This window comes from Kwoniella dendrophila, chromosome 1, assembly GCF_036810415.1.
Source record: "Kwoniella dendrophila CBS 6074 chromosome 1, complete sequence".
Taxonomy (NCBI): domain Eukaryota; kingdom Fungi; phylum Basidiomycota; class Tremellomycetes; order Tremellales; family Cryptococcaceae; genus Kwoniella; species Kwoniella dendrophila.
Window position 1 is genome coordinate 1,037,249 of NC_089476.1, and position 14,396 is coordinate 1,051,644.

At 39.2% G+C, this 14,396-nt stretch overlaps 6 protein-coding genes across 6 annotated transcripts; 3 read left to right on the top strand and 3 right to left on the bottom strand.

Annotated features, from left to right (window-relative positions):
• Nucleotides 1-901: 901 nt before the first annotated feature.
• L201_000378 (uncharacterized protein) lies at nt 902-3,113 on the bottom strand (the record flags this gene model as incomplete). The annotated part of the gene is made up of 8 exons (XM_066216180.1): nt 902-1,120; nt 1,183-1,258; nt 1,315-1,385; nt 1,457-1,920; nt 1,976-2,028; nt 2,102-2,598; nt 2,745-2,937; nt 3,016-3,113. The coding sequence occupies 8 exons, from the start codon at nt 3,111-3,113 to the stop codon at nt 902-904; spliced, it is 1,671 nt and encodes a 556-aa protein (XP_066072277.1).
• A 975-nt stretch (nt 3,114-4,088) lies between these two features.
• Nucleotides 4,089-7,832, top strand: L201_000379 (uncharacterized protein; the record flags this gene model as incomplete). The annotated part of the gene is made up of 10 exons (XM_066216181.1): nt 4,089-4,335; nt 4,408-4,514; nt 4,619-4,868; nt 4,944-5,093; nt 5,170-5,449; nt 5,519-5,639; nt 5,699-5,933; nt 5,998-6,405; nt 6,473-6,581; nt 6,650-7,832. 10 exons carry the CDS (start codon nt 4,089-4,091, stop codon nt 7,830-7,832), a joined length of 3,090 nt encoding a protein of 1,029 aa, XP_066072278.1.
• Nucleotides 7,833-8,105: 273 nt separating this feature from the next.
• Nucleotides 8,106-10,056, bottom strand: L201_000380 (uncharacterized protein; the record flags this gene model as incomplete). Its single annotated transcript, XM_066216182.1, has 4 exons — nt 8,106-9,512; nt 9,602-9,712; nt 9,778-9,901; nt 9,959-10,056. 4 exons carry the CDS (start codon nt 10,054-10,056, stop codon nt 8,106-8,108), a joined length of 1,740 nt encoding a protein of 579 aa, XP_066072279.1.
• Nucleotides 10,057-10,615: 559 nt separating this feature from the next.
• On the top strand, nt 10,616-12,209 carry L201_000381 (uncharacterized protein; the record flags this gene model as incomplete). The annotated part of the gene is made up of 5 exons (XM_066216183.1): nt 10,616-10,644; nt 10,731-10,825; nt 10,878-10,959; nt 11,021-11,108; nt 11,373-12,209. The coding sequence occupies 5 exons, from the start codon at nt 10,616-10,618 to the stop codon at nt 12,207-12,209; spliced, it is 1,131 nt and encodes a 376-aa protein (XP_066072280.1).
• Nucleotides 12,210-12,431: 222 nt separating this feature from the next.
• On the bottom strand, nt 12,432-13,157 carry L201_000382 (uncharacterized protein; the record flags this gene model as incomplete). Its single annotated transcript, XM_066216184.1, has 3 exons — nt 12,432-12,823; nt 12,922-13,024; nt 13,092-13,157. 3 exons carry the CDS (start codon nt 13,155-13,157, stop codon nt 12,432-12,434), a joined length of 561 nt encoding a protein of 186 aa, XP_066072281.1.
• Nucleotides 13,158-13,707: 550 nt separating this feature from the next.
• L201_000383 (uncharacterized protein) lies at nt 13,708-14,370 on the top strand (the record flags this gene model as incomplete). Its single annotated transcript, XM_066216185.1, has 3 exons — nt 13,708-13,775; nt 13,990-14,098; nt 14,233-14,370. 3 exons carry the CDS (start codon nt 13,708-13,710, stop codon nt 14,368-14,370), a joined length of 315 nt encoding a protein of 104 aa, XP_066072282.1.
• Nucleotides 14,371-14,396: the final 26 nt, after the last annotated feature.

The following is a 14,396-nucleotide window of genomic DNA, read 5'->3' on the forward strand; positions in this document are numbered from 1 at the left end:
ACTATATTGTGTATTTTCATCAGCATCATTTCCCCTTTTGTTTATAGCTCATTTATGTACTCACAGCCATTTTATCTACCTTTGTATGCTATTTGTAATCTAGTGGGGTGTATTGTTATTGAATTTATGGTATATAAATGCGTTAAAATGCATTAACTTTGGTTCGCTTGTTACCTAAACTCTCGAATGAAGTGACCACACAAGCTGAAGGGCGAGTTCAAGAGAGTGATAATGCGAACGGAAGTATATCTCGTAGTATGGTGGGTATATAGGAAAGGCCACGTCATTGAGTTCCTTCACCCCTGCCTACATCTGTTTGTAATGCAATGGTGCTCAAGCTCCAATTTTACATGAAGCTTACATGTATAAGTATGCATAGGACTCAAGTGATAAAGAAAGATACAACAAAATGACAAGAAATCAAATGACAATCGAGCTACAAACCACAGATAGTAAACTATGGAATATACAACACATTTGTTCAACGTAACATGATAGAAATGGTTGACATGGTCCACAGAATGACCAAAGTACCGGTTGAACCCAATAGGAATTCATAGCTACTGCTTCCATTGTCTTACCAAAGAAATATAGCCACTGTTGCAGCTAGGACCACTAGTGAGCCTAGAGCTAAAATATCTCCAGAGGTCAGCTGGGTCTGTATGCCATTTCATTTCGTTTGAGAAGCATATAGGTGAATGCATATGGGAATGATTGAAAAGAGCGTCAAAAAGGTATCGTCCTATTGTATATGAATGATATGGGCCAAATGTAGAGAATATACAAAATACGGAACTAAAATGGATATACAGCAATATTTATATTATACTACGCAATGTAAATCTTGAAATAGTGAATGTGTAGTGTTTAACACAAATGACACCGAACAGTGATCAGATGTTTAATGAAGCTTACCAGCTACGGTATTTCTACTTCTCGATCTTTTACCAGTACCGGTACTAGAAGATCCATTTCCAGCAACAACGGAATTAACTGAAGCAGAATGAGCAAAGTCATTGTTACCAGTAATATCAAATGAATGACCAGCAAAATGTCGTTTACCTGGAGCAGAAGCACCACAGAATCCTCCTTCAGCTGCAATTGGAGAAGTTACAAATACCTAAAATCGAGATTGTGATCAGTATTGTCATACTCAAGGAATAGAATGGTAAGTCGACTTACGAAAGGTTGACCGTTTGTCCATGATACTGTAAGTGAAGCTGAACCATCGGTTTTAGATTTTGTACAAGAGAGCAAGCTACATCATCCTATTAGCCGTAACTCAATCATGGTTTCTTGGGAAAAATAACTCACTCTACGACATCAGCATTGTTACCGAATTTAGTACCGGCAATAGACCAGGAACCAGAACCAGAAGAGCCACGCTGAACAGATAAATATCAATGTCAGCTTAGACGTCATGATTCTTTGTGATCATTCCATTTAGAAAGCTTACGTTGGTTAAAACGATAAGAGCATCTTCTCTTTGAAGGGCAATATCATTATCTTGATTTTTAAGTACAGTAGCGACTGATTTTAAGAAATTGCCTTTCTTATTAAGGAAATTTCTAATTTGGTTCAATTGAGTGATTCTCTTGTATGTATCACCATTTGTCGCGTAATTATTGTAACGTCCAAGAGCTTCTCTATTTTCTGGATCATTAGGACCATCTGAAATATCTTGTTCTAAACCATAATAAACTGTTGGAATACCACCATATAAGAAATTACTGACGATAGCATTGTAAACGAGTGATTTATCATTGGTTCTAGAGTTGAATCTTGGTAAATCTTGGTTATCAAGGAAAGAAGCAATAACTGATGGATCAGAGTATGATGAAGCAGCTTGTTCAATATAGTATTTCAAAGTTCCCATGGTTTTACCATTTCCGAATACAGCGGCAGCTCCATAAAGCATACCTAATTGAGTCCAAATCAGCACAAGAATGAAATGATAATGACAGATATGGCTCACCGAAGCCGAATACGGAGTCTATACCGTCATTACCTTGGTAAGTAGCGGCGTAGCTATGGATTAATAGGTATCAGTATTTTAGCTCTACCTTCGAGACTTGAACAGAACGGTCGACATTTGACTAACGCAGTATTATCACCGGCAACTTCACCTACACAGAAAATACCAGCTTCTTGACAGAAATCATGTTGGAATTGTTTTGACATATGTTTTGAAGCGTCTAATCTGAATCCATCTATACCATATTCTTGAACATAACCTTTTACCCAATTTTTCAATACATTTGCTACAGCAGGAGTTTCAGTAGCTAAATCTTTTAAAGCGATATCCAAGCCATCACCACCACCTGAAACTAACCAACAATATTCTTCTGAATGATGATCACCCCATTGAATATTACATCTTTCATGATAATTTGATGGATCTTTAAATAAGTTTCTACCATTATTTTCATTGTCTAAAACAGCTTGATCTAATCTGTAGTTTGTTGATGCAATGGCATTTATAGCTATATCAACCATCAAATACATCCCTCTTGAATGTAATGCTGATGATAATGCTTTCAAATCATCTGCTGTACCGAAATGTGAATTAAGTTGTGTTGGATCAACGGTCCAGTAGCCCTAAAATTGTATCAAGGTGACGGTTGTCAGCTATCATATGCAGGTCATTATAGATCGTCAAATGATTTGTGCAGATCCTAACCAAGTTGATAATTATATGTTGATCGCTGATTGTCGGATCAGATGAAGGGGAATATGTCACTCACATGGTAGTTCGCTCCGTATTTGGAGTATCCTTCGTATCCTGCAGCAGTTGGCGATATCCAAACTGCATCGAAACCCATACCTTGGATATAATCCAATTTATCAATGATAGCACGCCAATTACCACCACAATAATGCCTTGCTCCAAGTGTACAATGTTCTTGATCACCACCAGCGAAACGATCGGTGATTAATCTAATGAGAATTGATATATTAGCATTGGTAGTACATGTTCATTACAGAGGTTTGAAGACGAAAGAACAGATTACTTACTGATAGATTGATCTTGAACGCCAGTCATCTTTGGTTGCGGCTTGAACTGCACTAGCAAGTAAAGGGAGAAGAGTGAGTAACTTGCCTAGAGAGACCATTTTTACTTTACTGAGCAAGTTGATACAGGATTAGAAGGGGAGATAACGTATGATAGGTAATATGGATATTCAGGATGAGCAGAGAAAGGATTCTAGGAGGATGCAGAACGATCATGGATGGGCAAGTATTAAATCAGTATAAGCTGTGCTACATATATATATGTGTGTGTTTGCAATGCTTCGCACTTGGTATGTGGTACGGATACAAAGTCAGGGTTAATTGTGTATTTTGTTGGATGGTACTGTTGTTTTGGATTTTCCAGATGCAGAGGGTTGCAAGGTCTGTGTTATCGATTAGCGTATCAATTAGCGTGATGCACGTACCATATCTCTGAGAATCCATCAGTCTAGATGCTCCGATGATCTTAGCTTTCAATCTACAAGTCACAAAGGATACGTCCACGAGGCTTCGGTTTTTCGAATCAACAATAACACAACAGGTGAAACTGAAACGATTAGCACTTCCAGTCCTAAGCGTATCCTGTTTCATGATCAAACGTTCCTTTCCATAATTTCTCTCTACAGTACAGTACCTTGAAGATTGGACTTGGTAAGCTTTAGGTCTTCTGACATTCGTCGCTCATCATTATAGGATCTATCGTGAAGAAGAAGCGTTGCGAAATACTAGTGCGTGTATAGGTGAAAGATGCAAGCTAAAGATGATGGGACAAAGCGTTTCTCTTCACCCGTCTCGTTCATTCATCAAGCCGGGAGGATCGATACTACTTCCGGCGGAACTTAGCGAGTAAACACAGATTTCATGTTTTGACGTTTTCACTATGTTTTTGACTTTTTCTCTCTACTTGATGCCCATGCGCATACATCTTACTACATTCTCATTGTGAAACAATCAGTCTCTAGATCTATCTACCAGGGTGAACAATACGGTGCAAATTTTCACATCTGTCTCCAGCTCAAGTAGGGCCGTATCGTACCACGAATGTTCGTTTCTCGTTCAAATCTCAGTCATCCAATATGACATTTCCTTCATCAGTCGAACATCTACCATTACCAAGATCCAGGAGACATGGTCGTCGTAAGGACAAATATCAAGATGAATTCGATTATGGTATTCCTCAGCATATAGAAGAAAAGACTGTGGAAGTTAGATCTGAAGTTGGAGTCGGAGGACCTATATTGGATTTTGGTAGAAGTGGAGGTGTCACACTTGAGAAAGGTAAAAAAGGATGGAATTGGGTATGGGCAAGTGAGGATAGAAAAGGTTAGTCGAATCTTTAACAGAGCTCTTCTCCTTGAATAAAAGGTCATTAACATCCTTGTCACTTTCCTGCAGACTTGCGATATGTTGCTGGAGATAGCGCAGTATGTCTTTTTCCCGCTACTCGTTCTTTAGAAAAACAATTACGGGATGTACCCTTGAAAGACCAGCTCGATGCTTCGGTATGTACCAGTTCAGTATCACTGTATTAATATGTTGAATGATCCGGGACCGTGATGGTCACCACCATGAAGTTGCTAATGCTGTATTGTACGTATCCTGTTAGGCAAAACACATCGAATCCCTATTTTCACCTTACGAGCGATACGGACTACATGAAGCTCTAATATCAGTCTTAGACGAGGATGAAGGAAACAATGAAGCTGGTCCATCGAATACATCGAAGCTACCTGGCCTACCTATTCCTGAAAGGGATATATACTCTGGACCAAAATTAGCTATAATTGAAAATCCCCGAGCTAGAATAGCGAAAACGCTGTTAGCGTTTCCTGTTGGCGAAGTAGGCCACCACCTCAGTAAGCTTTCAGGTCCTTGTCTTTTTCAGACTAAGGGAACAAAGCTTACATATATCTACATGCATCCGCCAATAGACATAAGTCCTTTCCTACCTGCAAATAGCAGAAAGGTGGATCCAAGATGTAAATTACGTTTTGTACCTACTCATAGAGTAGTCGAGAGATTCCCTACGCCAATATTACAGATCGTCTCTTCACCTGTAGTTTCAAGCTCAAGAATCGATCGTGAGTATTACACTGTACGGGGGGACTACTACAGGTGATCAGCATGTGCTCACTGAATGTGTTTCCGGGAATATAGGCGAGGCTACAGCCCTTTTAGTACGGCTGCAATCGACCACGCATCTGCTGAATTTAGTTCCCGATCATACTTATGTTCCACCAAATTCTCAACCACCTATCATATCGCAAAGAACGGCTTCACTCAGCTATGAAGATACAGAAGGTCGGAGACATGTTGATGTAGCTATAGATCCCACTTTATGGTCTAGAATTTTAATCATTGATGAAAGTGGAGGGGTTTGGCTATGGTGGGAAGAAAAAGAGAATCGGAATAGTCGAATTGAAAAAGCTTGGAATCTGTATGTTCATCTACCTAGCATCCGTTGTGTTTTCCCATCATAGCAGAAAGCTGACAGTTGTGACGATAGACGTAAAGTAAGGAATAGAATTACAGAAGATCGACATCAATTTTTTCGTATAGCCTTCGGTGCTAAACCTGGAACAGCTCTAACCGTGTCATCTAAGGAAGCGGTGATTATTGATCTTGATGTAAGTCGTCGCACAAAGGCATATAGACTGGCCCAATGGGTGCTGACAATCACCCTCAGGATCCCGCACATCCATCCACTACTCTTTTAAGCTTACGAGGGAAAGATCGGCAATTCGCTTCAATAGATAAAACAGCCTTACAGCGAGGTTCACAACACACAGTCTTATCGACAAATTACGAGGTCATGTGGATAGATGAAGGTAAACCTGGATCACCAATAATGAGCTGGAAACATGATTTTGGATCTTGTGCCGATCTTGAAGTTGGCGTTATACCTGGTCTGACTAACAAAGGTACGCTATTAGTTTGATTTCTAGTCATTCAGAGGAGGGACGAAAGCTTATCTGGGTAATACAGATTCGTGTACAATCTTATATTCATCCACTCAAAAGTATATACTGGCTTTTCCTACGATTTCCTACGATCGGAAATTTTCTCAATTCCGATCGTTATCACATCCTTATGCTTTGGTCCTACCTGTTAAAGAGCTAGGATCCTTAATAGGCTTCTCACCAGCTTCTTTCCGTCATTCGAAATGTATGATCGGTCTCGCTGAAAATGGAGCTATATATTCGATACCTATCACTTCTTCGCAGAACCATACCAAAATGATCAAGAGAGATGGGGAACAAAGTATAACAGAATTAAGGGCAGCATGGGATGATCATGTCGAGAAGCTACTGTGTCGCGTGAAAGGACCTCAATATGAGAATGAAGACAAGGAGAAGAAAGGGAGAGAATTAGATTTCAGATGGGCCTGGTTAGGTAAATCCTGATCCTCGTTTGCTGTCATCAGCTTTGGGACAGTAATTGACCTTTGAATTTCCTATAGAAATCAATCAACCGCTCAGAATGAAGGAGGAGGATGTTTACCTTCGACCACAAGATTTCGAACAGTATCTCAGAGAAATGGATGCCCCCCTGGAACACCTCATGACAGCGTAAGTCATTTTTCACATGATCCTTTGCAAAAGTATTCTACTTACTACTTTGATCTCCACGTAAATAGAGGCGATCTCGCTCGAGATTCCGTATATCCCGAACCAATCAATCTACAGTCACATCTGTTAAATTCATTACCAATACATCCTCAAGCACCAACGGCCACAATAGAATCTCTCAGTCAAATTGATGTAAAGAAACATTTTCCAGTAATTTCGACTCTCAGTCCTAATTTACCAATGTTTCATGAATCTCAACCTTGTTTTCAATCATCAGATGAATCTTTCTCGTCGCCGTTGGATGTATTTGAAAATCTAAAGCGATCCTTTCCAGCTCAATCAATAAAGAAAGAAGATATAGCGCAATTATCAGCTGATCTTAGTTTATCCAGAACGATTATATCTTCTGAACCTATCAATCTACCTCAACCCAATAACGAGGAAGAAATAGGATTATATGCTACTCAGTTAACTGAACCTGATGAATTATTCGCTAGAGCGGCTGGTAAATTAAGTTTGAATGATCATAAAGAACCACCAGATGTAAAATTCAATTTCTTACATCCTAAATTTACCATAACTGAAGACCAAGATGGTGAACGAGAAGAAAATATAAGTAACGAGAAGAACAATAATTACAATCAAGAGGATTTAAAGAATTTGACATTAAGGAATTTAATGAATGATTGGAAATTAGGAGAAAATCCTTCAGAATTCCATTGGACATCATGGAGAAAAGATGACATAACTAATGAAAATCAAACTCAACATCGAAATAATGGTTATTATAAACCATCTTATTCACAACCAGAAAGAATTATAAAACCATTACCTTCATCTTTTACATCACCAATGAAATACTCTCAACCATCTTATCACAACCACTCACAAAGTCAGCTTGACGCTTACAATATTCCTTCTTTATCAAATGGAAATTACCCTCAACCTCATTCGCAGCCTCACTTATACTCTCAACCAAATATACCTAAATTAGGTATAACACCTTCCGTAACAAGTTTACCGAATGTTAAAAACCTTCCACCAGATTTAGGTTTATCTATCAGATCATCCCCACCGCCACAAATCTCATTACCTCAATCTCAAACCCATTATCAGAATCTAGGTTCAAGTCAGCCTGAAGAAAGTATACAATTCGCTTCTACTCAAGTTGAAAGAGGACCTTTTGGTGGAAGGGATGTGAATAAAGAGAAAAAGAAGAAAAAGGAAAAGAAAAGAATTGGCGGATTCTAGTAGTCGCCAGTATCCGGAACTGGGTTGAAATACGACTCTTTCTACAATTATATATTGATCAATCAACAACGGTATGCATCAATCATATCCTTCTGAGTGTCTATCCATATTTATATCATTATGCTATACATGTAATTTTAAGTGTACGTCAATCCGAATATCTGGTGGGTCTTGGAAGGTGATATGCATAATAGAAAGGGCTACTATTACAAAATACAACTTAGAAGTTTATACTGAATTGAGGAAAGGTTTCATTCTAATAACATGATCAAGTTACTTTTTCACCCTCTTCCTTTTAGTTACTGCTTCTACATCAACCGCAGGAATAGTTCTTCTTTTTTCACCAACTTTTTTCACTTCTTCCACTGTCGGTTGCTCCGTAACGATTTCAGCCGTTTTCGATCTCGCTCGTGTCCTAGCTCTGGAAGCAGAAGTTGAGATGGGTTTATCATGAGCTACGCCACCTTCACTAGCTCTCAATATTCTCGGTTTTCTAGGTGTTTTGAGCTTAGTTGTAGTAGGTTTAGTGGTTCGAGTTGTAGTAGTAGAACTTTTGACAATAGTCTTTCTAGATATATGATTTCTATCTGGATTAGTGTCGGATATGTTGGTCTTGTTTAGAGCTGTCACTGATTTCGAGTCTGGCTTTGATGTTTCTTTTATCCGAGAGTATGGTTTCGCTTTATTCGTTTCTGGTCTAGTCGACGTGGAGGAAAGTCCTCGTAATTTGGAGACTGTTGGTAGGGCGACAATTTTGCTACGGGAATTTACAGCTTTTTTAGGTATTTGAAATGCTTCACCATCGTTTTCAATCACAGTTGAAACACCTGCTTTAGAAGATATCGAGTCGATAACCATTGGATTTGCATGATCTCGTAATGGCGGTAGATGTTGAATTTCCGGAAAGTTCATCTCATCTTCATCCGGTATGACCAATACAGGTAAAGCTTTACCCTTACCTTTCCTACCACTTGACATGATTGTATTTGATGAATAGTCTTCCTTTGTACTTTTAACAGCTTTTGTTCTTGGCCTATCAGGTTTCTTCTTCTCAGGCATTGTATCCTGTCTTTGCGTCAAATCCAAATTGTCCAATTCCGTATTATCCACATCGACCGCTTTCTGCCGTCTAGGAGATTTCCTCACTTCTCGAATCTCCTCCACATTTAACAGATTATTTTCCCTTCGGGCAGAAGATGGTCGACGGGGTGTACTGGGTCCGGCTATGATTTGTATTTCATCTGATTCAGGAGAAGAAGGTGGGGAAGGAGGTAAGATTTTAGGTGTAGCTGGAGGGGATAAGAATGATATTGATCTTCTTGGTGTAGGCGGTCTAGGGGAAGGATGTCGAAGTAATATTGAGCCAGGTATTTGAGGGGGTGGAGAAAGGAAAGCGGCTCGGGCTCGGAAGTCTTCGCTAATGACAGTAGTCCGCTTTGGTGATTTGGGTATCACAGTTGATTTTCGCGATTTGACATGAACGATAGCTTGTAGATAAGCGGATACAGCCACGCGCTTGAAGTACATGCAGGTGGTGATGATGAAAGAAATAGGAACTTGGAGTATATAGTGGAATATTAAGATGCCGATTGACTGAATGAGCAGTATGGTGAGATCAATAGGGGTCTCATATGGCTTGACGAGGGGAGTAAGGATATGATGGAATAAATGAGAAGAAGCCTATACATTGTCAAGTCAGCTTGTCCCGCTAGATATTAGACGGGTTCCCTCCAGCTGAAACAAGGTAGTCCTAATCATCAGAGACTTACCGGCAATCTTGTGAACAGAAATGCCATAGTCAAAACGGTTTTCACGGGCGAGTAAAATGGTATCCATCCTAGAAGAGTAGAAATGATAGGCCCGATCGTCTGGAAAATTACCTGTACATAATGTCATTAGCTGCTCTTCGGTGGATTCAATTCAACACACCCAGCAGCTAACTTACATATACTGACCAACATATCAAACTTTCTCTCATTGCCTTTCTCCTCGTATTCATGCCAATTCTCCTTCCATTGGGCCTAACCACACGAAGTGCTCTTAATGTTTCAAGGATATTAAGCGACAACCTGATATTTGTACATGAGCTACTGTATCAGGGCTCGATATCCTTATCGGCAGCTCACCAGATAGTCTGTGTAACCGATCCTCGTGAGGACAAGTAATACCATGTTCCCCCTACTACTAATATAGGAAAGAGGGAACTAGAAGTGGAGGTTGTCATGTTGATTTTTTGAGGCCAATGATGCCTCGACTTGCAGGTTCACTGTGACATGTAGGGTTTTTGGTATCGATTGAGGTAGAGTCTGAAATCTAAGGTATTCTGAATTCCTGCTAGCTGGCCAGCTATAAGGCTACATTAAATTCTGCAAGCTAAATTCAAGGAGAAACAAGGAAAGAAAGTATTTCTGGCAGACTTTTTCTTACTATTTGTTATTGATTTACTTAAACCTTTAGCTTTCAAGAAAACACACGCGCAGTGATTCACGTGGCAAGTCCATTTTTATTCAGGCATTTACCGTAATTTCTCCCAAATCTCACTGTACAAGTCGACCAAACGGTTTAGAATCAACTTGTAGCTTGTTCATCTCATCCTTCATTCACCTTCCCCTCCTACTTCCATCTTCTTCTTTTCTATCATTTCTTTCTTTCTCAACTCAATTTGTGTATTTCTTCACTCATTTTACATAATCTCATCTCATCATTTTCGATTTCTTCTGTTCTGTTGATACCCCCTCTTTCTCTTTCGTTGATATAACTTTCATACATAAAATACATGTACAATGGCTGTTGATTATAGTCAATTCAAGGGGTACGTGTCTTTCTCCTTCCTATTAAACTACACTATGTAGCTTTTGTATAGTATTGTAGCTCATTCCCTCTCTTCCGTACTTGTAGCAAGCCCTTCCAAGTAGTCTCCAAATTAGGAGTACGATATACAGGTATATTTGATCATATCAACCAAGAAGATCAAACCATCTGTTTAGCGCAAGGTGAGCTACCGTCTGCTTCTTTCCCAGTCATGTAGCTAACCATTAAGAATAGTGTATAACCATGGTACCGAGGATAGACCTACCCAGCGGAAGCTACCTGGTTCAAATAAATCCTTAGGATGGGTTAGATTCCAGTTAGTTCAGCGTTTCTCTCTATCATGTCTTCACAGAACTGACCTTGTTCCGCTTTTGCAGTACCGAGTCTATCGAATCTTTAGCTCTAGTAGAGAACTACATTCCTCCAGGTGAAGAAGCTCCTGTAGATCCTATCCTTGCTTCAGTTGTGAGTATATTTGTATCTTTCTATAATCGCAAATATCCAAGTCTCGTCGAATACCCCTCTCTAATCATTCTTTTCCCCTACCTCAATTCTATGATGAAGCATTTTTCGGATGTAAAGTGTCCTTCGGGACCGATGTCCGAGAGCGCAAAAAAGTGTGGACACCTCCGTTGCCTTCCTTCTGAGCCATTTTATCTTTCAATTATTCTTATCAATGATTGCAAATTCGATGTAACGTGAAAGGCTGACACTTGATGTTGTCTGTAGAGTCAAAATGCCCCTCCCGCTGCTCAAGCACCTCAACCTATCCATCAACAAAACCAACCGCCATCAGGTCCTGTAGCCTCATCATCTCAACCTCGCAAACAATCGTATGATTTTCCACCCAAACCTACAGGTGCAGCTATCTCCGCTGCTACCGCTTTAGATCGAGTGCAGCGAGGCATATCTGATTTGAATGTTAATGAAGAGCATAGACCCAGGAGAGGCCCTAGGGCTCAACCGATAGAGGTGCCAGACACCGAATTTGACTTTGCAGCAAGCAACGAAAAATTCGAGAAAGAGAAAGAAGCTCTCAAGAATGGCAATGGCGATGTACTGCAAAATAACGGTGATGGTGAATCGAATCAACAAGATATTGGTGAACCTGAATCACAACCACATCCTTCGGCTTTAGCTACTTCTCCTCCCCCGGAAGAGAAACCGCAACCTGTTAAATATAACAAATCAGGTTTTTTTGATAATTTATCGACCGGAATATCTAAAGTATCAAGAGCTGATGAACGACATAGAAATTTTGATACTTTTGGTGAAGCTGGTGGGCCATCTTTCCAGAATCAGCAACAAGGTGGTGGTGGATTCAGAGGTAGAGGTCGTGGTGGTTATAACAATGGCGGTGATGGTAGAGGAGGCTACAATGGTCCAAACAATAACTACAGAGGTGGCAGAGGTGGTTTCAATAGAGGTGGGGGTCGAGGTGGTTATGGCGGTGGCGGTTTCCAGCAAAACCAGCAGGGTCAAGGGTATGGTGGTGGTCACAGACAACAACAATATTATCAGAACCAACAACAAAGACGAGAACGAGATCAAGAAACGTTCCGATAAACATCGGGGGTATATAGAAGAAAAGTGAAAGAAGTCAAATAATCAAATTCATATAAAGTTGTATATAAATAGTTGACATAATCTAAAATGTATCATCATCATTAGCGATTGTCACGTTGATATTATTGATTGTCTGCATCGTAATACTTGAAGGAAGCGAATTCAGTTTGCGAGCTGCATCGTCTGGTCTCTATGATTTCTATATTATCTATAAGCTCTTATCTATCCAAAAATCCTGCTCCAAACAATATCCGTTATATACTGTATTCTACTACCTATGAAAGGATATTTATTATAAACCAATCTCCAAGATAAAGCTAAAAAAGTACCATAAGCTACACCACCAAAAATCTGTTCCCAAGTATGATAACCTAGCTGTTTTCTTGACCATAAACCTAATAACCAATAACCAGTTAAACCTATTCCACCTAAGATGTCTAAAGGAAAAGGTAAATACCTAACATAAGGTATAAGGTATATGAAATAGAAAGTCAATGAAGTTGAATGAGTTGATGGCATTCCATATGTCCTTTTTGGACGTATTTTCGATATTGATGAGGTTGGATCTGGAGGTGGGGGTCGAGGATTACGAATTAATTCTTTGAGTAATTTGGCTACAATTGGTTTTATTCATCAGTACGTTGTTTGTTTATTCTCTATCTGTACAAGAAGTACGAGCATTTTAGAAGCGAAGATATAATGCTGAACATACCAGATAAAGAAGAGTTTAAAGCTCCGATAGCAAACCAGATGACATGTGCATTTCTAGTATATAATATAGTTAACGCTGTCGATAGGGTTACCGTTATGTGTGTCTGTGATGGATATTTTAATATCAGTCTATACTCCACTATTCTCTTTGTCGGTAATGAAGAAACTCACTTCATCTAAGATGTACAACAATAGTGAAGGATAATCACTAGGCTTATGAGGTTTTAAAAACCCCATCTTTTGTGCTGTATCTGCTCGGCAGAAAATGCAGAAGGTAAAATAGGGATTTGTTTTTGATTATCAGTCAGAGCCAGTGATGCCAATCACACTCAAATGGTTTGTATCTTCTTCTTTGTTTCCGTTCAAAGCAAACTAAAAGTCTGTGTTCTTTACTATCATGGAACATCTAAAAAAATCTTACAAGGAGTTAGTTTCGTCATCAACGGCAACTTTCTGCTCAACCCCATCTCAGGCACGCACCAAACGACCAGAAGTTATAACGGAATATATCGAAAATCATTCGTTTCTAACTTTTTTTTGTTGTTGTTATTATTTTGGTTGCATACGCTTATACATTATAATACATATTGCCACTATACTCTTATGGAACATACGCAAGCATATTATAAATAAAGAAGAATTTAATTAACAGTCACCAACAGCCTTCTTGAATTTAGTCATCGAGCTAGAAAAAGGATTCATCTTGGATATTAAGCAGAATTTAAATACCAAAAATTAGAAATTTGGAAATCGGTTGATAAGATAAGACAACGTAATCTCAATAACGATGTCACCACCTGCTGCATGTCAAGAATCCAGAGATGAATTAGTGGCTTGTTTACTGAGGACAGATTGGTGAGTAAATCAGGAATATATAATAGCCTAGCATAATTCTGTTCCCTTCCCAATTTTGCCATTTCTATCTTTTCTATGAAGAGCTGTAAAGCGGGAGAGGAAAGAGAGGAACATCGCTGGAATCGATTTCTGTGCTTCGTCAATCATCTGGCTGAGTTTAATTGAATAGCGGTACGCTGATATCTCATTGCTTTTATCATCTACATTATAATAGCGTACTAAAATCAGGTAAAACACCATCAGAATGTTTACATCATCCACAAGAATTACCTATACAATGTCAACATTTGATAGCTAGATTTGCAGATTGCAAGAAAGGTATGGTAAGTGATACAGTCTCCAGTTTACTTCTTACTTTCCATTGATCAAGTGTGGATTTCTTTATCATTATATGAAATTAGAAAAAATGTCGAGATTTGATCGCTAAGATCCATTTATCTTTCTTATCTATGTATAGCTCGATATGAGAAGACGTTTTCGTGGTAATCATCTATCAGAAACTGCTAAAGCTTCTGCTAGAGGGGAATTTTTGAACCAAGGGACAGTAGATATTATACCTGACAGAGATCCAGATCAAGATCCAAGAAGACGATGATCCTGAACAAATAGACTATCAATAAG